The following is a 23,977-nucleotide window of genomic DNA, read 5'->3' on the forward strand; positions in this document are numbered from 1 at the left end:
AACTTTCTACCAAATTAGGAAGTAAAGATTGCACCCATTGCCAACTGGTGATTCATACTCGCTCACCCAAGTCTCTTTTCCTTTCTCTTCAACCTTTTTCTGAACCAATCAAGGTCCTTTTTATTTCAGCTTCTTCAGGACGATGATGTGCCTTTGGGTAAATGCGGGAATGGTAGTTTTAATCACAATGTCGTTTACAGCAGCATTTGCAGCGCCGGCAGATGAATGGACGAAGAGGTCTATTTACCAGGTAGCTAGTTCAACCATGGTCGGGATCTCACAAGCTAAGATATTCATTTTGAGATTGTCACAGACAGATTCGCTTTGGGAAACGGCTCCTCGCCTAGTTGTGATACGAGCGAGAAGAAGTACTGTGGCGGAAACTGGCAGGGAATTATCAGCAAATTGGATTACATCCAGAGCATGGGCTTTGACGCTATTTGGATCTCCCCCGTGGTTGAAAACATTGATGGTGCAATGTCAGGCGACAAGGCTTATCACGGGTGAGCTGCGCTACTGATCTCTGTTGGCCTTGATGTTCATGTTGGCATAACGCATAGATACTGGACGCAGAATATCAACTCGCTCAACGCCAACTTTGGGTCGGCCAATGATCTGAGAAGCCTTAGTAGTGCTCTCCATGACAGGGGAATGTATCTTATGGTAGACATCGTCGTAAATCAGTAAGTCGTTTGTCAGACTCTCCTCACTCATAGTCGACCACTCTTTTATTTGCCTAGCCTCGTCGCCAATCCCACATCGGATAGTCAGCCCCAAACATTTGACTACTCACTCTTGCAGCCATTTGGTGGAGCCGATTGCTTTCACTCTGAATGCTTCATTTCCGATTACAATAATCAGACCAACGTCGAGCAATGTTGGTTAGGCTACTCGGGTCTTCCTCTTCTTGACCTTGATACGGAAAATAGCACTACAGTGAACATTATGTACAATTGGATCAAGAACCTCGTATCGGATTATAGCATTGACGGACTGCGGGTGGATACAGTCAAACACGTCCGAAAGGACTTTTGGCCGGAATTTGCGTCGAGTGCTGGAGTATATACCGTTGGTGAAGTTTTGACTGGCGAGGTTGGCTACGCTGCTCCGTACACAGGTAGCCTTTTTCTCCCAACTTGTAGTGGCTATCTCTGACACTGTCATGTTCACACAGAGGGTCTCGACAGTATATTGGACTATCCGACCTACTTCGCCGTCCATAAGGCTTTCACCAACGGCGTTTCCGGAAACATGGCTGCTATTGCGGAAATAGTCACTGAAGCTCAGAACCAGTACAATCACGGCACCTTTTATGTTGGATCTTTTGTTGAAAATCATGACAATCCTAGGATACAGTCAACTGTGTCTGACCAATCGGTGAGCTTTCCTTTCTGAATCTCGACCACTGTTACTAACTGCTGCATACCTGATAGATTGTTAAGAATGTCATTACCTGGCCATTCATCAACGACGGCATCCCTATCCTCTATTACGGGCAAGAACAAGGCTACCAGGGAGGGAATGACCCCGCTAATCGTGAAGCGTACGTGAACTACCCTTCCACTATCTTTCAATGTGTTCAAAGTTCCTACCTTGTCTGTAGACTCTGGCTTTCTGGCTTCGACGAAGAGAACAAGCCTCTTCTTGCTCAGATCAGAATCTTGAACGCCGCTCGTAAACAAGCCATCTCCTACAGCCCGTCATTTCTGAATAACCAAGTCACATTTATTCCGCAAGCTTCGGCAAGCTCTACGTTGGCTATTTCCAAGCCGCCCTTACTCGTCCTTCTCACAAACGGAGGCAGTTCCTCCACTGAGTCATGGAGTATCCCAGGTTCGGCTGGGTTGTATAGCCCGAACGAAACTCTTGTGGATGTATTGACGTGTGACACGGTGATAACGGCTTCGGATGGAAGCTTGAGTGTTACAACGAGCCAGGGATTGCCAAAAGTCTTGATGCCTGCAAAGTCATTGAGTGCGACAGGTTCACTTTGCAGTACTGAGGTGGAGAGATCGTCTGAAGCCAACAGGGATTGATCACCAGTAGAGTGGAAACATACGCAAGCAAGAAAGGAAACATGATAGGAATATTTATTACCTTGGAAGACATATGTATCCTGGAATATGTACACTGACGGAGTTGAGAAGCCGCGTTCGAAATCAAGCTTCCTGCTAACACTGGGATATAGACCGGTGTAGCCAGTAACAAGAACGATCATTGTGCAGTCAAGAAAGATTCACGATGCGGATGTATACTGTCTGAGTCATGGTGTGTACGAACATCATCAATAAAGAATCACAGAAAATAGATATAATCATGTATGGCGTACACGCAACATAGTACTGATTATGACCCCGTTAGAATCTGTTGCGCTTCCTTGAGGGCTTCGCCTCTGCTTGTGGAGCCCTGTTCCCATTACTCAGTAAGTACACCAACCGACAGCAGATAAATGTCGAAACTCACTTGCGGTTTTTTCCTTTCGAACCACCAGAGACTAAGCCCTGTACTTCGGGCTCATCGACATCCATCCGATCCCCGCTTCCCGTTGTGTTCTGACCTTGCAGTCTCCTCGTCCCTGAAGACAACGGGTAAGATGAATTGGATTCCTTCTTATCGTTGACTTCTTTGATAATCTGCTGGACGTGGACTTCGTAGTCCTCCTTTTGCTTCTGATCGAAGTCGGTTTGAGCAGATATTGTACTGATTTGGGAGTCGAGGGTAGCAAGGACTGCGGATGTTGTCGAAGCCCTGAGAATCGAGAGGGAATCAGAACTAGCACGATATTGAATTACAAACTGACTGTGTGTACTCACCAGTCTCTGAGGGCATTCAACATTGCTTCAACTTTCCCCGGCTCCAAGTCTCTTCCCATCGTGTATTCCACTTCAAGTTGAGACTCCTTCTGGTCGAGCTTGCCGCGTAGAATGTCAAGATATATAGCATCGATGATGAGGTCTTCAAGGTCCCTAATTGTAGACATCGCAAGTGAAGACATGAGTTGTGGGTAAGGAAGTATCTATTCGTATCTGATTAACAAGATTCTTGTGAGCAAAGATACAACGATGAGCCCACCCGTCTCTCAGTAGCCATCGACACAATCGAGAGATGCTTCAGCTTGATGGTCTGAGCTTCATTGAGAGCAGGTAGCTGGTCTCTGTTTTCTGCAAGGCTTGCGTTGACCAAGACAAAGCGAGCAAAGCTACTTCGGTGCTTACCAAGGTAATCCCAATAAGTCTTGTACGCGAACAATTGGAGAAGCTTGTACGATTTGCTGTGTTGTTCATTCTTCTCAAGCTAAAGCACCTATTACAGTTGATATGAAGTATAAAGCAAGAGAATACTAACATCCCGAATCCCTGGAAGTTCGAACAATTCACCAAAGACAAATACACCGGGGGCAGAAGTGGCGTCTTGGATCAACTTCGCCGCGGCCGCGCCTTTCATGCTTTTGCCCATCAAAAGATATGGTTCCAATTTCGCAACAAAGTTCGAGCCGAGGTCCATATTGTGAGTAGGTGTATGAGACTAGCAGATGGTGGTTCTTGAAGACGTTGATCAGGCGCTTAGAGTATCAGCTGTTGTCCTGCTGTAAATGATGTTATATATATTGATATCTCTATACAGGATTGATTTAGCCCCCCATTTACATTCACATTGAGGATAAGTCTACTGTATCGCTTCCAACCGGTACAGAACTAATCTATATCTCTCCATTAATTCCATTTCCATATTCTTGTTACTGACAATTCCCAACATTGTATTCATGATCGAGATGCGCTCCGGAAGTTGGGGGAACTTCGCTATGATAGCCCTCAACAACATTACAAGCTTTATCCCTCCATACTCAAAATATAAAATTGGATTCTGCGAAAGGCTAGGCACGCAATCCAAAAGTGCTGTGAAGACCTCGATATTTCCCGATAATGCTACATCAAAGGGAATCCCAATGGCCTCCTTTTTGAGTATATTCTCGGAGGAATGGATATCATTCTTCAAGACTCTTCGAATCATCTGTTCAAGAATTCGTCTTTGCTGATGCGTCGTAGCCCAAAAGAGCAAAAGCCGGTGTAACACAGTCTCACCAGTAGTGGGCACGACAGTGAAAGATGGTAACTTTTCCTGTCTAAGGAGATACTCCAACGAAACTAGGTTCCTCTCCGTAGGATAACGCGCCATTTCACCGAATACAGTACTCTTTGGTGACTTGGCCTGGTGAACGTATGTGAGATCCAAATTTGCACCATAGTTGAGGCACAGATCTGCTAACTCGAAATCCTGTCTTCGAACGGCAGAGGCAAAAGCCGGTCTAGATACAATCGAATCATCCGAAAAGACAAAATCGACTGGAACGCCTTTCTCGAGAAGGGCTTGAGCTATATCAATGCCTGCTCGAGCATGACGAGGCCGTTCAGCGACAATCTGAAGGAGTGTTCGTTTTCTCTTCTGAGATGGAAAGTCATATACTGCGAGAGGATCTGCTCCGTGATCAACGAAAAGTCGAAAAATGGACCCACGGTTTTCCTCGACTGCGGAAACAATTGGGAAAACATCCGCGTATCCCTTTGCGGAGTGCCCTAGCTCAAGTAGATTCCTGATAATGTTGAACCGGCCAAGAGAGGCAAGTCGTGATAGCATGATAGCTGAAGCTCTTGCCGCGGAATCTACCTTTGCTTCTTTATCTCCCTCCTTGAACAACTTTTCCCTTTCGTGGAGCATCCGCAAAGTCGAGGTCAATGCCACCTTGTACATCGGCCCAAGCCGCGAGGCTCGACGATCCACAGAGGTTGGATCTCCTATGGTAACTCGACAATCTAGCGCCATCTCCAGCATCTCGATTTCTGAGAAAAGCCGAATTGGTTTATCATGCCCTGCGTCGACATGATCAAGCAATGCTTTAAGTATATCCGGAAGTGTCAAAACCGCTGCAACAACAACCGGACACACTGAAAGACCAGTTTCCGGGTTCAAATTCTCACGCAATCCTTCCAAGGGATCAGCTCCAAGAGCCAAGAGAGCTATCACAGCGGGCAAACTTTCCATCATAACCGCTCTAGACAACGGAGAAGCAGGAAGGAGCAGAAAATTCTCATAGTCTGATAAGACATATTTCTTTCGTAAATCTCCCCGCACTGAGGCAAAGCTTGGGTATCGGGGGGATGTTAGACTTTCACCGGCTTGGACAAGGCGAGCGGCAATTATTGGGATTTCATGTGGTCTGAAAGAAGATAGCCACCATAGTGGTCTCTCTAGGCTATGAACGTCTCCTCCAGGTGCTGCGCCGAGGTCGAGGAGGTACAGTGCACAAGCGAGGTGTCCTCCTCGACAAGCAAAAATCAAGGGAGTTTCTTGACGAGATGTGTTTGGTTTATTGATGTTCAGATGATATGTTTCGACTAGGTACTTCAGTGTATCCAGGCGTCCCAGACCTGCGGCCATATGAAGCAAGCCATCTCCTCGACTATTGACATAAATTTCATCAATAGACTTAACTCCACGAAAAGCGAGCTCCTCTTGGATATCTCGCTGTAGCGCCTGCGTATCTTCCATATGATAGGTTCTTCGCAACGCGAGGGGAAGGAAAAATGACATTCCGACACCGCCACTACCAGTAAATAGGATGTCGCGCGCATTGATGAACGCTTGCTCCCAGAAGGAGCGCGATTCGGATTCCGGTATCATAAGCTGAACGAGCGACTCAGATTCTGTAATACATTTCCGGTGCCCGTTGATGATTGACCACCGTATCCAATCTAGCAATTTGAGGGGGTCCACATCCAGAAGGACATTGTAAGTAATGTGGAATCTCCAGCACCAAGCGCGCGCGAGATTAGCTTCTTCGCATTCTTCGCTGGAAGCGGCCAATTTAAGCCAGTGACAGGCTTTCGCGCTGCTCAACTTGGTTCCAAATTCGTGGCATTGGCATTGGAAAGCATAGAATGCTGCAATGGCGGAGTTGATTTGTGTGGGCGTGGAGGGCTTGTTGGAACTTTGAGGTTCAACGGAAGCGACTGCTTCCAATTCACGAAGGATGGTAGTTTGTCTCTCCCAATCCAAGACTGTTTTGAGGCGAGAAGGCTCAAATACAAACTTCAAAGGCACTTCAGCAACGAGAAATTGAATCAAAGTGAACTTTCACCTTTCCCAGAGGTGGAGGGCGAATGGTGCGAAAGCCTCGTCTGAATGGACATTGATTTAGTGAGATGTTTTTGGAGTGACTGAACGGAAAGAGTAACCACCCTGCGCTTTGATAATCGTAATCTCCTGTATTCGCATTCGATGCTGCCAAATAAACGCCGAGGGAATCTAATGTCACTCCGTGTGTTCCCTGCAAATTTAATGCGCACGTAAATCCACTGTCCACAGCAAGCATAATAGAACATACAGGGACTTTATTCACAAGATACTCATCATATTCTTCATTCTTTTTGGCCCCCTTTTGTAATAGATCCTCTATTTCAGAAGCACTGGTAAGGGTGTCAGTAACCAATTCGATGATGACAGATATTCCACTCACTTATTTACTTGTAACGCGGCGATTGCACGAACAAGGTTCCTCGAAGACGGGTTGGATTGAATGGTATTTTCAAACACACAATGCAGAATTTCAACAGAGTTGGGGCTCGGTTCACAGTGTAGTATGTTTTCCTTCGCTATAGCTAGCAGTTCGTTTGAGCGCTTGAGTTCGAAGATTTGTGACTCGGACATAGGTTCTGCATTCGATTGGGAAAGCTGGTATGGATTTTTACCGTTCATAATCGTCCTCCACACCAGAAGACCGAAAGCGTACACATCCGTAAGTTTCAACATCTCCTCCGGCATAACGGTATTGGAGTATAGTTCGGGAGCCGACCATGGTCCAGCGGGTGCGGAAAGCAATCGTGAGTCGGCGACACCTATATCCATCAAAGACCCGCGAAACTCGGAAATTTTGGCAACGTGCTTGACCGAAGCATGAGGATCACGATTGGGATAGATGAGGACATTTTCATGCTTCAGATCACCATGAATGACGCTGCAGGCGTGGAGGATGGATATCCCTTTCGCGACGTCCCAGCATAATTTTTTCTTGACATCAAAAGAGAGAGTCCCGATTGAGTTCGATTGAAATTGTGCGAGTGTCCCCAAATCAGAGTACTCAAGGACCAATGCTGGGAAGTTGGATCGCATTTCGTCTACTGCCCCCCAGCTAATCCCTAGTAGTCGAACAATGTTCGGGTGGTAGCGGACGGGTTCATGGAGGAGCACTCGGACCTCAGTTAAAAGCTGTTTCCAACTGACCGCAGTACGAGCAGCGTCTGTGTCATGACAAGTATATTTGAGCGCGATGAATTTGCTCCATCGTCCCTTATGTTTACCCTTGAAGCTACTATGATTCCAGCCTGCCTTCTCTACAAAACAAGTTGCGGAAGAGGTAATGATCGTCTGATTCGGACTGAACTCGAAGTCTACGTCTAGAAGTATCGGGTCTTCTTCGGTATGCAAGCTCCGCTCGAGGTTTGATACGAAGGCGACAAAACTTGCAAAACAACCAGACATAGGCAGTTCGTTGGAAGAGCAGTCGTTGAGAGAAACAGTTGAACGCGCCGAAGATGATGCTGTAGAGTCTACATCCAATTGACTAGAGGTTGAGGACGAGTTTGACAACGAGGACGCTGAAGATGACATTTGATTGGATGAGCTGAAGCATGATTAAGCAAATTAGCTTCATGGTCAGGCCTGTCAGGTCGGTGTAGAGCCAAATCCAAATACAGCAGCTGGTCACGCCCTGGACGTGCCAGTTAGTTCTTTAGGAGGGCATACAGTGATGTATGTTCGAGAAGCGGTTCCCTGTCTAGAGCATGATAAGATCCGGTTCATAGAACCTGGAAATAGTGATACCTTGAGATAGCGCTTGAGATTTGACAAAACACGCACGCGAGCGCACGCGTCGAATAATCGATGTCACGGTGCGTAACATCATTGGGTCACGCTTTCTCACAAATAACCGCGATGTCCAGTCGAAACTCGCTACCGGTTCCGTCTTCCTCTTCCTCAGTTCCTCCGCATCTTGCTGCTCTTGCTGCTTTCTCTGACCCGCCAACGCGCCATGTAGACGGTGCCATGATGGATTACTTTCTCATAGAGACTGTCAATGCTTTAAGGCAATCATCAAAAATTGCCCTGACTAGAGAACGAGAGCGCGAGAAAGAGATGATTGAAGCCGGCCTTATACCTCCTCCTGCACTGCCTGTGAAGGACACCAAAGATTCGGCAGTGTCTGCAAGAGATTCCACTGGTAGTCTGGCGTCTACGAAGGGAGGTAAAGTCGCAGCAGCCGGACCAGTAGATGAAGAGGAAGAAGCGCTCAAAGTGCGGTTAGAAACAATTGGGATACATGTTGGAAGTAATTTCTCTGAAAGGTCCGTTATCTTTCAGCAGATCGACTTGTCGAAGTGATCCAACTCTGTGTCGATGCACTTTAGATTATGTCGCGACCGCGGATTATTCACGGAAACGTTAGATGCCATAAAATTCATCTGCAAGGATATTTGGGCAGCGTGTTGGGACAAACAAGTGGACAATCTGAGAACGAATCATCGGGTGGGTCGATTCAAACATCTTCCATTTTCTTCTCTGATCCGCAACGTAGGGCGTCTACGTCCTCCAAGACAATTCATTCAAAACTATCTCTCGGCTCTCATCATGGCAAGGTCGACCGGACGCTGTGAGGAAGGCGAAAGTGGTACATTTACGTTTTATTTGCTATCAACCTCTTTTGATTCTGTTCATACGATAGTACGTCTCCATGCCTGCAGGCATCATCAAAGGTGCACTTGCTCGCCTGGGATACAATGCTACGGTATCACCTGAAGTGACGAATCTACCTCAATGTGAGTAAACTCGAGACTTATTATACCTGCACTGGCACTTTTCTCCCTACACTCGGTTCACTTGTGTATGCAGCTCAACTAATATATTCCGAATTTCTTCTCTCGTTAGGTACCTTCCAGGTCAAGTTACCAAAGGGATCTTAGGTTTACTTGTGTCCTCTTAACTTCGTACACCGTTGGACCCCAGGATGCGTGCATGGACTGCACCCTGTTCGTCCGTGAAACACCATGACAATGTTTCACTTTTGTTGGCTACACGCTTCTCAGTGGCCATCTAACTGGTCCAAAGAGCAGTAAGGTTTGCGAGAAGGACGCTGAGAGGCTTCTCAATGTGGACAGGGTAAAGGTTTTCATAAGAAAGCTAACAGGAAAGGCTTGATGGACAAATACTGAGCCTAGGCGTGTACTGAATCATTTTTTTGTGGTGATCGAGGCCCGAAGGTGGAATCAGACTGCTTTCGAACGTTGGAGGTTCCAGGGAGGTTCCATTCCGAGGAAACTTATTAGAGAATGAATACAAGCGTAGATCCTTGAAGCTACTATCATAGTAACACGAAGTTGGAAATCGGATTTTTCGTCAAAGATACTTTATGGAGCCACGCTATCGATACTAAGAGGTCGAATATCTCGGACCAAAACATTTTTTCTCCATCGCTTTGATTTCTGTCCATGGTTATTTACATCAGGAGTCTCAATATACCGAGCAAAGTATTACTTACGAAGGGCCAGATATTTGGAGTGGGAGCGGTCCATAGAGAAGTTGCCTGTTTGAAAAGTGAGCCTAAAAATTGTAGAAAGATATTATCATAACGAAAAATCTTACCCATAGCATACCACAACCCTGGAACACCCATATCTCTCCAAGATCCGCGCATCTCGCCCTCAGCGTTGAGTCCCCAAACATCTTTACACTTGTTACCTATTTCATCCCCACAAATCTTGCGAATGACGGATCGAGCGTTTCCATAACTGACATGGTAATGTTAGCGTCCATTTGGGCTCCCAGGATCTATGATTTACCCAGTAGCATACACAACGACGTCCGCAGATATCTCACTTCCGTCTTCAAACTTGAGTCCTGTGGGGGTAAAAGACTGGAGCAGGCTATCGTTTTTCAGCTTGATCTTGCCGTCTATGATTAGCTGCGAAGCTCCAGTGTCTATTTCCATAGAAAACCAAAGAGAACTTAGTAATGGAGTAATGGTTTCTCGATCACTTGAAATCAGAGGTTACCCAAATAGTACCCTGATCCAATAGTTAGGTATAGCACCATGGCACCCGTTCCTTCGATTCCCTTGTTCACTCTAAAACCGCGTCTCAATAATCCTTCAATCAACTCCCTAGAATCAGCAGCCACGTATTGGTTGAGCAATAAGCTGAAGAAGACAGAGCACAGCTAACTTGTCCAATCCCGCGATCAACTCCGTCGTGCGCTGTGCAAAGCCGACCGAGAAAGCATTAGGGAAAGAAGCACTGATCAGGTCAGCGACTTCTATTGGTGGGCCGTTTTCTGAGTAAAGAGCTATACAAACGTGCAATCGGGAGATGAGTAATGAGGAGTCGATGAGAAAACATTGTTTCAAACAATCACTCGCCTGAGAAATAGACTTGTAAACCTTTGGCTGCGGACATCACATATGTAGAACTTCGTTGGTACATCGTCACATCTAAACGAAGGGGTGACATTTATGTAGCATGGATGAAAAACGATACATACCGATGCCCGCATGGTAAACATCGGCAGTAATATCATGAGCTGGGATGGAATAATGGTATTTAGCTGGAACGAGGCTTCCGAGGAAGTTATAAGGGTCGAGTTTACCTGAAGTGCATGCCCCTATCACAACTACTTTTTTACCTGCAAAATCGGAAGCCATTTTGTACTGGCTCGAGTGAATGATCTGTCCTTTAAATGAATCCTAGATAGAGCTTGTTGAGACGACTACTAATGCTCGAACAAAACCACCGCCTACCGTGCCAGGATACATCGGAATTTTCGGCTGATTACCATTAAATCCTGTGGCAAACACTAGATGTTTAATGTTATAAAAGGTGCGTTCCTTCCTATCCGAGGAATATTCGACAATGACAGTCCAACTGCCACTCGCTTCGTTGCGAACAGCTTTCGTTACTTCGCAGGACGTCCATACATTCAACTCCATCGCTTCAGCATAGTATTCTAGCCACCCAGCGATCTGTGTGAGCGAAATACATAAGTCAAATTCAGGAGTAAAACAAGTCGGCAAGCTAGCCTTATCAGCTGGACTGAAGATAGGCCAATTGGACGGGAACCTGTAAGGGCATCGCAAGGGGTCAATAACTCATGGAATTCATTTCACAGAGGGGTTGAAAAACGAGGCTTACGGGAAGTATGGAAGTTGGTCACACCCTGTAAAACAAATTTTCAACATCAAGGCTGCCATATTTGCCAGACTCGATCCACTCACAGACAGGATCGTGCAAACACAGAGCCTTATAGCGATTCCGCCAATTGTCTCCAATTCGCGGATTTTTCTCCACGATTAGTGCAGAAACACCAAGCATCTTCAGCCTCGCAGCAACAGCCAATCCGCCTTGACCACCTCCGATTATCAGAGCGATAGGTTCCTTATCTTCAAACGCCGCTGCTCGTTGCCGCTGCGCTGACCAAAGTCCATGATCCATCCTAGATTCTCGCATCTCGCCGACTTTCTCCGGGTTTCCTTTCAGTTCTTCAAGATTCGTGAAAATAGTGTGCGCTTTCCAGCTTCCATCACTTTGAGGCATCAAGCGACCAACTCCAGACGCCTTTCCAACATCCCCTACTTCAAAATCAAACAAGAAGCCAATCCATGCAATATCTGGGTAGGGTTGCTGCAGTTCAAGGTAATCATCTCGAAGCTTGAACATTTTGGCCTTGGAAGCCGACAAACGATCTCTGAGGAACTGCTTGATTTTGTCGCTACCAATGAAGGTGCGGAAGTCCCACGTGAAAGCGAGGACGTCGCGCCAGTAGGACTCTGACATGAACAAACTGAATAAGCCTTCGACGTCACCAGCTTCAGCTAATTTGGCGAATGCACTGAACCATTTCGACACTATCTCTTCCGGGTTGACGTTGGGTGATAGCGAAGCACCTAGACGGTCAAGAGTGGGCAAAGGAAAGCCGGACGGGAGTGTCATGGAGAAGAGCGAGAGCAAATAAGAGACAGGAAGTTATATAAATGTACCCAGCTGTACCCACACTATGATTCCACAGTTGACACTCAACTTGACATTGAGTGCTTGAGTCAGATGGACAGATTCCACTTTCTGCTGATATCGCGAGCACCAAATGGCACACTGGTGATTGCTTCTTCGTTGGACCTGTGCCCCAATACGCGAAGCATATAGTGGAGCGAAAGAAAAACACGCGTAGCGATCTCCCGGACGTCGCGTGACTTCGTGTGACGTCTTCTTATCTGCCGTACGTAAGCTAGGAATACATTTGGCTGTGCAGCCTTGTCCTGTTTATCTGCATTCGGCAATTATATATGGATGTCAGTGGTTATGAAATCTTGCTTTCTCCCTCTCCTCGTTGAAGTCAAATTGCCACCATGTCCGTGTCTACTCCTGGAGCTGGCTTCAGTGACACCGTGCCTATAATCAGCAACGAGAAAGATTACTTTGATTTTGTTCAAACCCTAAATCTCGCCGACAATTCGAATAATTCGGATTCAGATTCTTTACCAACCTCTTTCTCCGAACCAGAAATTCAGAATAAGACCTCTGTTCCAAAAACAACTGATCTGGCTACAGCCATAGCCAATTTTCGTCCTACCCCGAAGGAGATCATAAATGGTATTGCACCGCACGTGTTTGACGAACGACGAACAAAGTCGAGGAGAAGAAGAAGCTTGAACAGGAGAGGAAGCCTTGGTCGTGGTCGTCCTTCATCAGTCAGCTACGACTTCTACCATCCAGGCTTAGCTGGTATGCACGGTAGCGCTGGTCATCCGACCCACAGTGGCCTGTCCCGTCGGTCGTCCAGGACATTCGATGGCGCAATACCCAGACCAGCGACAGCCCCATACTACTCCTCAAGCAGCATGAAGCCTGGACTTTCTCCACTGCGGATATCGGCGGTGATTACCGTAGAGAACATCGATACACTGCTGGGTGGGTTTAGCTCATTCGTTTCCATGCTGATATTTTTGTCTTCCCTTCTTCCGTCATACCGTTTGCCAAATGCATCATTTCCTATCAGCTCATACAACTCATTCATCCAGGCACAGAAAGCGAACGCCAACAGATTTCCGACCACAAAGCGAAGAACTCAGAATTTCCTCAGGACTCCCTTACCTTGCCAACTCTCGGTAGCAATGTAGAAAGAAAGAGTAGAATGCCTCGACTCGAATTAACTCTAGGCAAGCGCAAGACAACGTCTGATGAGGGTACCTCCTCGTCGTCATCATTAGCGGGAGATAGCAACAAACGGACCTCCACTCGAAAGGCGAAGTGGCCGATGATACGTATTGACATACAAGTACTGAGGTATGTACTTTTTTTCGCCAATATCAATCTACTGACTAAACACTCCTACTTAGGTCGATCGGCTCGAAAATTATGTAGGCCCCTGCCACTTCTTTCGCGGCTCAGGATGCTTACCTTTCATCAACTGGCTCTATAGGACTCCAAAAAGATCAGGTCCTTGAACCGGGAACAAGGGATCTTTCCTGCCCACTCAGCGTAGCTTCTCGTTCTTCGTCTCTATGTGATCCGTCTATCTCAGCTTTTCCGTTCTCGTCATTTTCGTTGCATAAATCAAATCAATGTATCCTCTTCATCAATTGCCGTAGTTTGATTGTACTTAGATTTTTCCATCATCATCTTGCATTCCGCTCATCCAACTTATCTTGGTCGTGCTTTCGTCTTGGAATATACTCACTTAACCGCTTTATCATCTTCGACTTATCGTTGCCTTATCACCTCCCTCTTAGACCCTTCTTGATACCCTCTTGCCTTTTTGCTCCACCTCTCAATCCGCCCTGCTTGAAACTTCATCCAACACAACCTCCGCTTATCTTCATCTTGTCGTCATCATTCTTGCAAATTTTCCTCTTTCCTTCTCGTACATGATCTTAGTATCAAATATTTTCCTTCTAGAATATATTCTAGATCACTTCCCTAACTAGATTTTAGTTTGGCTACGTAGACTAGTAGTGGACTCCGAATAGTTAATATCAAAGCATCTTGGGAGCCGTCGCAACTGATACCAAGATCAGTCAGTTTTTGCGTGGGCAGTCGTTATGTGCGGTGTGTATTTCCCTCGCGTTTACTACTGATACGCACTTGCTCCCTTTTGTATATAGGTTATTGGATTCCTCTCTGTGGGGACACACGCGTAAGCTGCTTGAGTATCTTGATTCAAGAATAGGATCCCGCATATGAATGTCATGCTGTGGAACTTCAAAAACCTTGTTTTCCATCAAGGTGAACATTTATCGGCCAACTTCACAGTTTCTTGAGTGCACTTTTTCGTCTTTTCGGCCAAATACGATATTCAGTTTCTTGTGTCTGGCTATCAGTTTCTGGAAATCGTTGCGATCGATAGATGCATCCTGATCATTCCAATCTCCCTTTCAACCACGAATCTTATCTTTCCGCAGTCTATATAGGTACGCCCGATAGTTTGGATTTTGAATGTTCTAGGTTTAACCCGATGAAGTTGACCCACAGGACTTTCTCTCCTTGTTGTTCAACCTTAGGGCTCTTTGTTGAGGTAGGAATATCTATTTGTCTGTTCAAGCCTAACTCTAATTTAGCTTTCTTGACTGACATGATGCATGGTAACAGCCCCCGGACGATGATCATTGCTTGCAGGCGGTACACGTTGCGGAGCTAGGCAATAAGGGTAGTGAACCTGTATAGTAGGTTCAAAGCAAGTCGAAAGCAAGGTTCTCGAGTGACTTAGCTTACTCACCTGTAACTCAACGGTGTTGTCTATAAAGGTTCATTCATATCATCCGCTCCTTAGATAGTACTGATTAGTGCAGCCTGCTCTTCCAGGTTTCTATTTCCGGAGAATACCGACATGGACTTACTACAAACCTTGGCGCGTGAGAAAAAACCTTCAACCTCTGCACCTAACTGGACCTATTTCTACATGCTAGGTAGTCTCCCTCCACCTACACAGTGTTGAGCTCGTTCATGTTTGTGTATGCGGCTTCCTCTATGTAGGGATCACTTGCTTCAACAGCCGGCTGCGCAGCGTAATCCGACTATCGTGGTAGTTTCGTCCAGGTTAAATTCTAGAACGAGATTTACGAACTTTCCGAGGAACTTGAGGATACATATTTCCTTGGCTTACAATCAATGACATCGGCTTCTACATCACCAACTGACTATTTTATTTCTCAGACTCGCACCAGAAGTGTGTAAGTTCAACATCTAACCTCTAATCTGGTATCAGCGGGTACTAGCTCAGAATGAGCTTTCGATTTCTTCTCATCTAGAAGACCTGGTGAAAGAGCACGAAGACATCCTCCTCGGACCCAGTGTGGCCATCTGTATCCATTTTCTCGGTCGAAAGTTGCCTTGTTCTGTATACAGTAATTCTAGTACTATATTCATCTCTTCTCATTAACAGCTTATCTCTTCAATTTCGAAGCTTCTACTAGTATCGAATGATGCAATCTATGTAGTTCTTCTATCTATTGATAGCCTTATTGAGGCGAATGTAGATCACCATCGTGGACTCGTGGTGGATCGCGTTCGTTGGTCTGCCTGAGCCTCGATATACAATGCAGTATTTCTTATGTAGCTCCTATGAAATCAACTCTTATCGCTGAGCTCATGGTTTACCGATCCATGCTGGTTATGAAGTCCAAGCTAGTCCAAGATCTCGCACAATACGTTATTGGCTCTTATTCGCCCCGGCTCCGGTATTATGTATGGGTACCCTCCGTCACCATCGAATTCCCATATTCCATCCTGATAGAGACGTTATCTTTACGATTAGCCGTTTATGTCTTGATTCATGAAATCTCGAAAGCTCATCGATGGTCATCACAATTTTCGAAGCCCTCGACGGGTTCATCGATTGCGCATGCAATATACTGATCAATTAAGGTAGGTCAAAGGGATGATTATTGGATTACATTGTCAGTTCGTCTGCTCTTTGTCGAAATTTCCTGTGATGTATGAATCAAACTGTGATGTGGACGATGCCGAATTTCTGTGCTTCCCATTGTTTCCAGTTCTACACTTGACTTTTGATCTAATTATTCCGAGCCAACCATAGCTCCCAATGACAACACCATTGCTATTTTACGTCCAAGTTTTGCGCTTGCGTCTTGAATTGGGGTGATCATCATATGTATATATACAATGAAATATTTACATCGATTATCGATAACAAGATTCCTCCGCACTGACCGTTCAGATCGATCGAAGAATCTTGATTCATACGATTACTGGTTATAAAGCGCTTCCGTCAGCAAGGGCTTTCTCTTTTCTTCTCTACATCATCTAATTCCTTCGTCTCCAGTTGGTTTGACTTTAATATGGTGAGCGTTCATTACAATTTTCTCAGTCAGTCAGCGAGGCAGTTGAGTGTTCATTTCGACTTCTTGATGATGGATTTTTTGGCTGGATTGAATTGACCGGGCAAAGGGTAGATAAAAGGGTTGCAAAGGAAGTGCGATGAAGTCGATGTGAGCATATATCGACTTGTTGGCTCGTCCTGTACTTCCTGGGTACACGAGGAAGCTATACAGCCTCGCGATGTCACACGATGCATGCGATTGCATGGATTAAAAATTCGTTTCTCGTTTTCTTTTCAAAATCTTATTTGTTATTCTAGGGCGTCACTATCGACACTATTACTGCCGGCGATGGTGTCAACTTCCCTCAGAAGGGCGGTGAGTTTAGAAAAACCTCTCACAGTCCTAATCCATATTGATCTCTCTTCTCCTGCTCTCTGATTATCCGATCTCACTCGATCGTCAACGAATTTCTTGCCGGCGAATATACAGACACTGTATTGATACACTACATTGGCACTTTGGTGGATGGGAAGAAGTTTGACTCAAGTCGCGATAGGTGCGTTCTCTGGATACTTTATGGAATACACGCGATGCTAATTAATTCAATACATAGGGGCGAACCATTTGAGACGGAAATTGGTGTAGGAAAGGTCATCAAGGGTTGGGACGTGGGTGTTCCGCAACTCTCATTAGGCCAGAAGGCGCTTTTGACTGCGAGTTCCGATTTTGTAAGTCGTCAATCCTCTCATCATACCGAAACTTGATCAATTTTTTAGGCGTATGGTGCCCGCGGCTTCCCCCCCATAATACCCGCTAACTCGACCCTCAAGTTTGAAGTCGAACTTTTGAAGATCATACCTAAGTCAGGATGAGCGCTAAAATCGCATCTCTTTTTCTGTACTGTTATCATCATCAATTGTGGGTAGGAAACGCGGATGACTCGTACTCGGGTACGACCTTTCAAGATTCTCGTTTCTTCCCGAAACGAGCTCACGGGGTTGTATAGAGTGCGATATGGGAAGGATTCCGGACTCGAGTCGCGCGCAACGGTTGTATGTTAGGGTTTATTGTTTTCTTTTTTAGCTTGTTATATCGCAGAAATGACTTTCATTCAATGTTCATACCTTCAATGACGATTTTCAAAATTTTGTTAACACTTGGAGCTTGGAGGGGTGACCTGTAAGGGTATATACATCAATGCCGTAACCGCCGTAACCGACCGGGTATTCCCGCACCGGGCAATCCCCTCAGGCCTCATCTTCAAAAGGTTGATAGTATTAGTACACTGGAGAGAAGAACTTGGTCAACCAAGATGTAGGGCCCCAGAGGAGTATGCTAGTAGTATTCCTCCCTAGTCCTCCTGTGTCTGGAGGTATTACCCAATGGCATTGCCAGCCATTGCCTTTCTGACCCAGTCTGACCCTCATTTTCCAGGTTCGCCTGCCAGGATCCACCCGAAACCTTCAATGGGTAGCAACAGACCAGGCACAGCATAGCCTGTATTAATCTGGAATGCGACATTATGGCATACTCCAGCCTGTCTTTCGAGTAACTTCAAGCAGCTTCAAGTTCTCGCGATTAATGTAATGGAGTGTAATGGTCTAGAGGTTTGTGCGACTCGGCAACCAAATAATATGTTGCCCTCGCCTTCAACTTAACTTCTTACTAGCTTTGGACGCAACGGAGGGTCTGCCGAAATTTGAGAAGCTTGAGTTGCGGTTTTTTTGCGTAGATGACTTCCTCAAGTGACGATGGCCCTCTATGATGACGACTATGCGATGCACGAAACTGCGCAATACTGCACGACGCACGTCGGATAGGTGCTGATGCGGCGGTGCCAACAGGGAGCAAGAGACGACTCGGATATTGCAGAGATTGAGGAATTGAACAACCCTGGCCAAATATCATGGAAAACAGACTCAAGGATGAGTAGAGATTTACGTGGGGCGAATGCACTAAAAACTGAACTTTAGGGAATCCGTGCTACTTGGATCTTCGTTTGACGTAGTAGTTGGAATAGGACAGGCCCCTTGCGTGAAGACCAAGTTATTCTCATTTTTTTCTTCATTCCGATGGAACGTTTCCGTCTCCGTCTCCCCAGGCTCCATGTATTCCCTCACGCTGGGCAATGGATCGACTACCAGATCTAACTAGGGTCGGCTGCCAGCATATACAGACCGGCCATACCAGTGCCACCATCTTTTTTCTTATTTTTTCACCCTTTACGCAAGTTGCTTTGCCAGGATCCTGGATATATAAGGTCGTCTGGGTCTCTTGGAACCCCACACTCAGTTCCTAGTTTGAGTTCTTCTCGCTCAGTCTCGCTCTCAATTCCATCCAACGCTGGTCGTTGGTGTATTATATTTCTTTCTGGTCAAAGGTAAAGTAACGCGAATTGATATCTAGGATACGTCGCGATTTGACATTATTTCATGGTAGATCCCCAGCTCTTTGTGTTCAGCCAAAAAAAAAAATTCGTCATCTATTCCGATGTACTTTCATCCACGTCGTTCCGGCACTGCAGGCTGCTTGCCCTTCAAAGTCTGTTCCGTTCTCATACTTGGACTCGTTTCCCTGGTGTGCATTGCTGCTCTACCCATTGTCAGCACGGTGAGTTATGTTGATTTGCATTCTGGCATCTCACTCTATCTCTGACTCCCACGATTATCTATAGGATGAACTCGACGATCCAGAATCACACCCTCATCTGGCCCGCAGGGATATTTCTATTTCCTGGGATGTCGAAGTCAAATACATGTACCGCGACGCACAACACCAATCAGAAACCCCAAGGACAATCCGAAAGCATATTGAAGATGAAATCCGCTCTCATGTATCCCCACATGACACAATATCTATCAAATTTGCGAGCAACGGAATTCCGGAATTAGTGGACGACAAGATTGAGTTTTACATCACTTGGATCTCGAGAACGATGGCGCATGGCAGAACTCTCGTGGGGGGCGAAAGAGGACCGGCCACGACCGGAGGATATATTCACTTTGTGGGGAATGAGAGCCCGACTCTGTATGTCGTGAAGATACGCCCGCCTGTTAAATGGCGAGTGAACGTTATTTTCGAAGGTGATAGAGCTCGCGGGTTTTCGAAGGCACAAACAGAGCATGTCAAGAAAGTCGTGGAAAAAGCGTTTCGCGATGATGTAGCCCAATTATGCGAAGTTGACACTGTGCAGAGTGTGTCTTTCCCTGAACAACGGCTTAGCAGCTATGATCAAGAAGTGAAGATGCATTTTCATATCGATCGGAATGATGAGACCCGGAGTACAGGGTATGTGCAGTATACGGCGAGTGAAGACCAGCCGTATGTGGTGCATTTCAATAGAGATTATGTGTCTATAGCCGAACACGGAAGTGTGAGCACCAGCACCAGTCGCATCCCACAGATCAACGTTATTGAAGTATGTCAGACAGTCATAATTTGATTATTTGCCTTATATTGATGTTTAATAGGCATCACCTCCAATTCCGGGACAGTGCGTGCTCCCTCAATTTAAACACCAAAGGAGGACTTTGGGATAAACACACAATTGGAGGTTGAAGGTTTGGAATTGGAGATCATGTCTTGCTATCTTTGATTCCTTTTTTTGGTGTGGTTGGCGTAGGTTGGCGTTGATGGTCTGTGTTGGTGTCAGGCTGTGTTGGTGTCAGGGCTTAGTTCTGTTATGATACGAATTACTTGTGTCGCTGTGATCTTTCTCTGATCTTCCTTTCTTTGAATTTATCATACATTTGGTCAGGTTCGGGGTATAACAACATCGATTCAAGGACAATCTTACCCTGACTAGCAACTCGGTCTCTAATAAACTGTCGAATCGGCTTCGGACTTGTCTTTTGCCAAATTCCTTGTCCTTAACTGGGTCGACGGTTCACTTAAGTTTTGCGCTACAATTGCGTCTTTGTAGTTGGAGACAACACAGATTGTCAAATATGTCATAAAGTCTTGTCACAGCGACGACGAGAGAAAGCAGGTAGTGAATGAAGACACAATGAATAAGAACTGTACTGTAGGTAAGGCCCCAATGAAGAGGTGTCAAGACATGGGTTGAAGATTTGGGCGACGACTCGGAGGGACTCGGGGATGATAATATGATCCTTGAAGTATCTGCAGCATAGTCTTATTTGGCTGCCGCCCTCTCTTTTCCTTCATGTCCTTATAAATAGAAGGCCATTGCACATAATCTTCCCCCCACAAGCCAGGCAATACTGGGTTTCCCTCCTTGCCATACTCTAGTTGCATACTGATCATCATGAGAGAGAAATAGTCAAGTTCGTCCTCGATGATCAATTGACTAGCTGCCCCTGATTCACCCAGATGTTCGAATGCCTTCTTTGTTTCTAAAAGCAGTCGATCAATATCAATGAACCTCTCTACTACAACCTCTTTGATTGGTGCCTCATTGAATGTGGCTACAAGGTCAGGTTGGCCCAATTTTATGAGATAATTCTGGTCAATGGTATTCAGTGCCCCACTGCGCAGAATATCAAGTTCCTTGACTGATAGTTTGGGAGGTTGTCCTGAAGTTTCATCATCACGAGAAACCTGAAAGGCAACAAGTGTTCTGAAGACCAAGATCAGGTCATCGTCTGACTGAAATGGGTGTGGGGGCCTGTCGCGTCTTCGAAGGGTCTTATAACCACTACCTTTGTTCTTGACTGCAATCCTGATGGGCATCCTTGTACTCACTGGAAATATGTTTCATCAGAGGGGTCGTGAAACAAACTCACTTGAACCTACTATGACTTACCACGAGTGTTGACTATCAAAGGACTGGTGCGTGTAGTAATGAATCCGAGGATGTCAAACAGAAGAAGAAGGAAGAGGCTCAAAGGAAGGAGCATATTTTAGAAATGGTGACAGGAATGGTTCAGGATTTACTGATTGACTTTGAGCTTTGAGCAGTGATATGCAGTGGCAATGCAGGGAGGGTGGGCACGTAGAGCGATATGGGGAAATTGTGTTCGCGTGCTGTATGCGATATAATGTCAACATTGGAAGCAGTAGCATACTGACCAAACGAAGAATTCAATTCGACCCGCGAATTTATCCAGTTGCAATATGATTTGGGCGTTGTTGGTTTTTTGAGTTTGCAGAACTATACAAGCAAAGAAAATGAGTCTCAGTGTTATGCTATACACGTCGTTGCAGGGAAAATGAGCAAGGGATATCTACATACCGAACCGGCGTTGAGAAATCTGCCTTTGTGGTTCAAAAACTTTGCCTCTTTATAGCATCGCAGATGGTTCCGACATTCGGTTAAGCCAAATTATTCAAAGCTTGAGCCTATTGGACAGGTAGAGCTCAGGGCTGGAGTTGGAGTCACCATTAGATGAAAGGGCTGCATCCAGATCCCTTTTGTCTTATAAGGCAATGATGTCATTGATGTGACCCTGTTCCGCCGTCGGAATGGAAATAGACAACTCTAAAAGGAAATTTTGCACAATGACCATTGCAAGCAAAGTGATTGCAGAAACAATGGATGACTTCCCGTAAGATTATTTACCGAAATGACAATTTCTTCCAAACTTCGCTTACAGTGTGTAAAGGTCCTCGAGCTTATACCAGCCAATGTCAAATCGTCGGCTTTTGCCCTTCAGTAGAGTGTCTGTGGAGGTTTGCGAAAATGTAATTTTGCAACTTCAAAGTTGAAGCTTGAACCTGTGCTCCCATTAAATTTACCCTCGCCCTTTCATTGTTTCACCACAGATCGACTTATCTTGACCCTGTGCATACCGCTGCAGAGGACGCTCGTGCCCTTGCGATTCCTTTCCCTTCACCTCCTGCAACTCATCCCGCCTTCAATGACCCCTTATGTGTCGAAGACATTGCATCCATCAAATCATACCTAAAATGTACCACCCACTCCAAGTCTGTTGGTGTCGATGCTGCCACCTACGACCTCCTCATTGACATCGACAATGATCGCCTCCTCTTTTCCAGCGTGCCATTGAACAATGAGATATTTCTTCCTCATGGCTCACCTCCACCATCATTGCCCTCGCCAAACCTGGTAAAGATGCATCTAAGACCTGCAACTACCGGGCCATTGCCCTCGAGAGCTGTGTTCTCAAATTCGCCTCCCTGCTGGTCCATCATAAACTGTGCCGGGCTCTAGAGCAGTCTCACACCATCCCACCTTTGCAAAATGGCTTCCGTGAGGGGTTTCGCACCAACAACAACGCCTTCATTCTGCGCACTGTCATTGAGAAAGCGCACTCTCGAGGCGAGACCATCTACGCTGCCTTTGTTGATATCTCCAACGCATTCCCCTCTACCAACCAGAGTTCCTTATGGAACAAACTCTCCGATGCTGGCCTTACTGGCAAGTACTTTGACTGGCTTCGGTCACTGTACAACCAAATGACTTACATCATCGCCCATTATGGTCAATTGTTTGAAAACTTCCATGCCTTCAGTGGTGTCCTTATGGGTGATCCCTCCTCACCCACTCTCTGGAACATATTCCTCTCCACCTTCAACCTGTCCTTGGATCCTGAGGACGTGGAGCTTGCAAGTGTCATGATATCACACCTCGAACATGTGGATGACATCGTACTCATCTCCCGTGGTCAAGTTGGGCTTCAACACCATCTTGATTCTTTCGAGACTTGGTGCCACAACAATGCTCTCGAGATAAGCGCAGACAAATCATGGGTCATGATTTTTGGTCACCTGCCTCATGTCCTCCCCCACTTCACACTCTCAGCAGAGATCCTCAAATTCCGCGATGTAGTTCATTATGTCGGCACCTTCTTCCAATCCACCCATCGCAATATCTTCGCCTCCCACTATACCAAAAAACGCGACTCTGCTATTGGCTCTGCACGCGCAATCACGGGTTGTGACCTCCTTGTTGGGAATCGCCGGATGCCTCCCGCCATTACCAGGCAGCTGTACATTGCCTTAGTGGACTGCCACTTGACCAACGGCTGCGAGGTCATGCGTGACACTGATGCCGGCCTGCTGCAGATCTTGGAGGACATACAAATCCGATTCCTTCGCCGCATGATTGGCTTGTCAAACAACTCAGTCATCACACCACTCTATGGTGCAGTTGGCTTAGTCACCACTAGTTTTGAACAAGCGGACTGACACACTCAAATTTCAGTATTTTTCTTATCTCTCTTACAGAAAGGCTTATAATAGATACAGAAAGAGAACTGTAAGAGCAATTTCTCTCAAAGTAAAAATTGCCAAAGTAAGCTACACACGAATGGCGCACTTCCTAATTGGGAAGTGATTAGGGTTAGGGTTACCACACTCTACTGCACTAAGGGTCAGCTAAGGGTGTCTCAATGTCAGCTCCTTTTGTCCATTCTGATAACAGGATATATCATCTATACATTGCATCGGGGTGCCAGGGACTCTAGAATACATCAATGAGCTTTATTCCTCTCGGAAATGCACATAAAACACCTAAATCGCATCTATAATTTTCAAAATTTTTTCCAAACCCCGAATGGCGCCTGTCCCAAATAGGTGGTGACTAAGCCAACTGCACCATACACTGAAACAGGTATAATGCCCATCCGCACCTGCTGTGCAACCCTCTGCCTCCGATACCTCAAATACCTCATGGACCTT

General features: G+C 46.0%; 9 protein-coding genes across 9 annotated transcripts; 5 read left to right on the forward strand and 4 right to left on the reverse strand.

The window, feature by feature from the left end:
- Positions 1–187: 187 nt before the first annotated feature.
- On the forward strand, positions 188–2,036 carry C8R40DRAFT_1032615 (glycoside hydrolase superfamily; the record flags this gene model as incomplete). Its single annotated transcript, XM_046223275.1, has 7 exons — positions 188–250; positions 304–503; positions 561–683; positions 741–1,117; positions 1,175–1,377; positions 1,434–1,543; positions 1,604–2,036. The coding sequence occupies 7 exons, from the start codon at positions 188–190 to the stop codon at positions 2,034–2,036; spliced, it is 1,509 nt and encodes a 502-aa protein (XP_046092713.1).
- A 321-nt stretch (positions 2,037–2,357) lies between these two features.
- Positions 2,358–3,504, reverse strand: C8R40DRAFT_1157847 (uncharacterized protein; the record flags this gene model as incomplete). Its single annotated transcript, XM_046229669.1, has 6 exons — positions 2,358–2,406; positions 2,464–2,748; positions 2,814–3,016; positions 3,073–3,161; positions 3,216–3,294; positions 3,346–3,504. 6 exons carry the CDS (start codon positions 3,502–3,504, stop codon positions 2,358–2,360), a joined length of 864 nt encoding a protein of 287 aa, XP_046092714.1.
- A 162-nt stretch (positions 3,505–3,666) lies between these two features.
- Positions 3,667–7,919, reverse strand: C8R40DRAFT_1243131 (uncharacterized protein; the record flags this gene model as incomplete). The annotated part of the gene is made up of 6 exons (XM_046233584.1): positions 7,879–7,919; positions 6,515–7,831; positions 6,383–6,464; positions 6,237–6,325; positions 6,137–6,176; positions 3,667–6,087 (listed from the first exon to the last, which is right to left on the reverse strand). Exons 2-6 carry the CDS (start codon positions 7,663–7,665, stop codon positions 3,667–3,669), a joined length of 3,783 nt encoding a protein of 1,260 aa, XP_046092715.1. The 5' UTR covers positions 7,666–7,831; positions 7,879–7,919.
- A 70-nt stretch (positions 7,920–7,989) lies between these two features.
- On the forward strand, positions 7,990–9,014 carry C8R40DRAFT_1032483 (TRAPP complex subunit trs33; the record flags this gene model as incomplete). The annotated part of the gene is made up of 5 exons (XM_046223263.1): positions 7,990–8,399; positions 8,463–8,580; positions 8,630–8,722; positions 8,777–8,870; positions 8,980–9,014. 5 exons carry the CDS (start codon positions 7,990–7,992, stop codon positions 9,012–9,014), a joined length of 750 nt encoding a protein of 249 aa, XP_046092716.1.
- A 466-nt stretch (positions 9,015–9,480) lies between these two features.
- C8R40DRAFT_1157849 (uncharacterized protein) lies at positions 9,481–12,032 on the reverse strand (the record flags this gene model as incomplete). Its single annotated transcript, XM_046229670.1, has 12 exons — positions 9,481–9,533; positions 9,590–9,634; positions 9,694–9,839; positions 9,891–10,029; positions 10,104–10,210; positions 10,272–10,392; positions 10,487–10,537; positions 10,588–10,626; positions 10,693–10,789; positions 10,844–11,162; positions 11,235–11,259; positions 11,318–12,032. The coding sequence occupies 12 exons, from the start codon at positions 12,030–12,032 to the stop codon at positions 9,481–9,483; spliced, it is 1,857 nt and encodes a 618-aa protein (XP_046092717.1).
- A 309-nt stretch (positions 12,033–12,341) lies between these two features.
- Positions 12,342–13,828, forward strand: C8R40DRAFT_55119 (uncharacterized protein). The gene is made up of 4 exons (XM_046235427.1): positions 12,342–13,007; positions 13,118–13,382; positions 13,436–13,456; positions 13,519–13,828. Exons 1-4 carry the CDS (start codon positions 12,446–12,448, stop codon positions 13,541–13,543), a joined length of 873 nt encoding a protein of 290 aa, XP_046092718.1. The 5' UTR covers positions 12,342–12,445; the 3' UTR covers positions 13,544–13,828.
- Positions 13,829–16,393: 2,565 nt separating this feature from the next.
- On the forward strand, positions 16,394–17,247 carry C8R40DRAFT_1157850 (peptidyl-prolyl cis-trans isomerase; the record flags this gene model as incomplete). The annotated part of the gene is made up of 5 exons (XM_046229671.1): positions 16,394–16,396; positions 16,693–16,750; positions 16,865–16,931; positions 16,989–17,103; positions 17,152–17,247. The coding sequence occupies 5 exons, from the start codon at positions 16,394–16,396 to the stop codon at positions 17,245–17,247; spliced, it is 339 nt and encodes a 112-aa protein (XP_046092719.1).
- Positions 17,248–18,545: 1,298 nt separating this feature from the next.
- Positions 18,546–20,265, forward strand: C8R40DRAFT_55475 (uncharacterized protein). The gene is made up of 4 exons (XM_046235440.1): positions 18,546–18,755; positions 18,815–18,985; positions 19,050–19,793; positions 19,846–20,265. Exons 2-4 carry the CDS (start codon positions 18,866–18,868, stop codon positions 19,912–19,914), a joined length of 933 nt encoding a protein of 310 aa, XP_046092720.1. The 5' UTR covers positions 18,546–18,755; positions 18,815–18,865; the 3' UTR covers positions 19,915–20,265.
- A 434-nt stretch (positions 20,266–20,699) lies between these two features.
- On the reverse strand, positions 20,700–21,729 carry C8R40DRAFT_1261965 (uncharacterized protein; the record flags this gene model as incomplete). Its single annotated transcript, XM_046233839.1, has 4 exons — positions 21,570–21,729; positions 21,141–21,488; positions 20,760–21,078; positions 20,700–20,730 (listed from the first exon to the last, which is right to left on the reverse strand). The coding sequence occupies exons 2-4, from the start codon at positions 21,232–21,234 to the stop codon at positions 20,700–20,702; spliced, it is 444 nt and encodes a 147-aa protein (XP_046092721.1). The 5' UTR covers positions 21,235–21,488; positions 21,570–21,729.
- Positions 21,730–23,977: the final 2,248 nt, after the last annotated feature.

The sequence above is a fragment of the Lentinula edodes genome (genome assembly GCF_021015755.1).
Source record: "Lentinula edodes strain Le(Bin) 0899 ss11 chromosome Unknown C8R40scaffold_1, whole genome shotgun sequence".
Taxonomy (NCBI): domain Eukaryota; kingdom Fungi; phylum Basidiomycota; class Agaricomycetes; order Agaricales; family Omphalotaceae; genus Lentinula; species Lentinula edodes.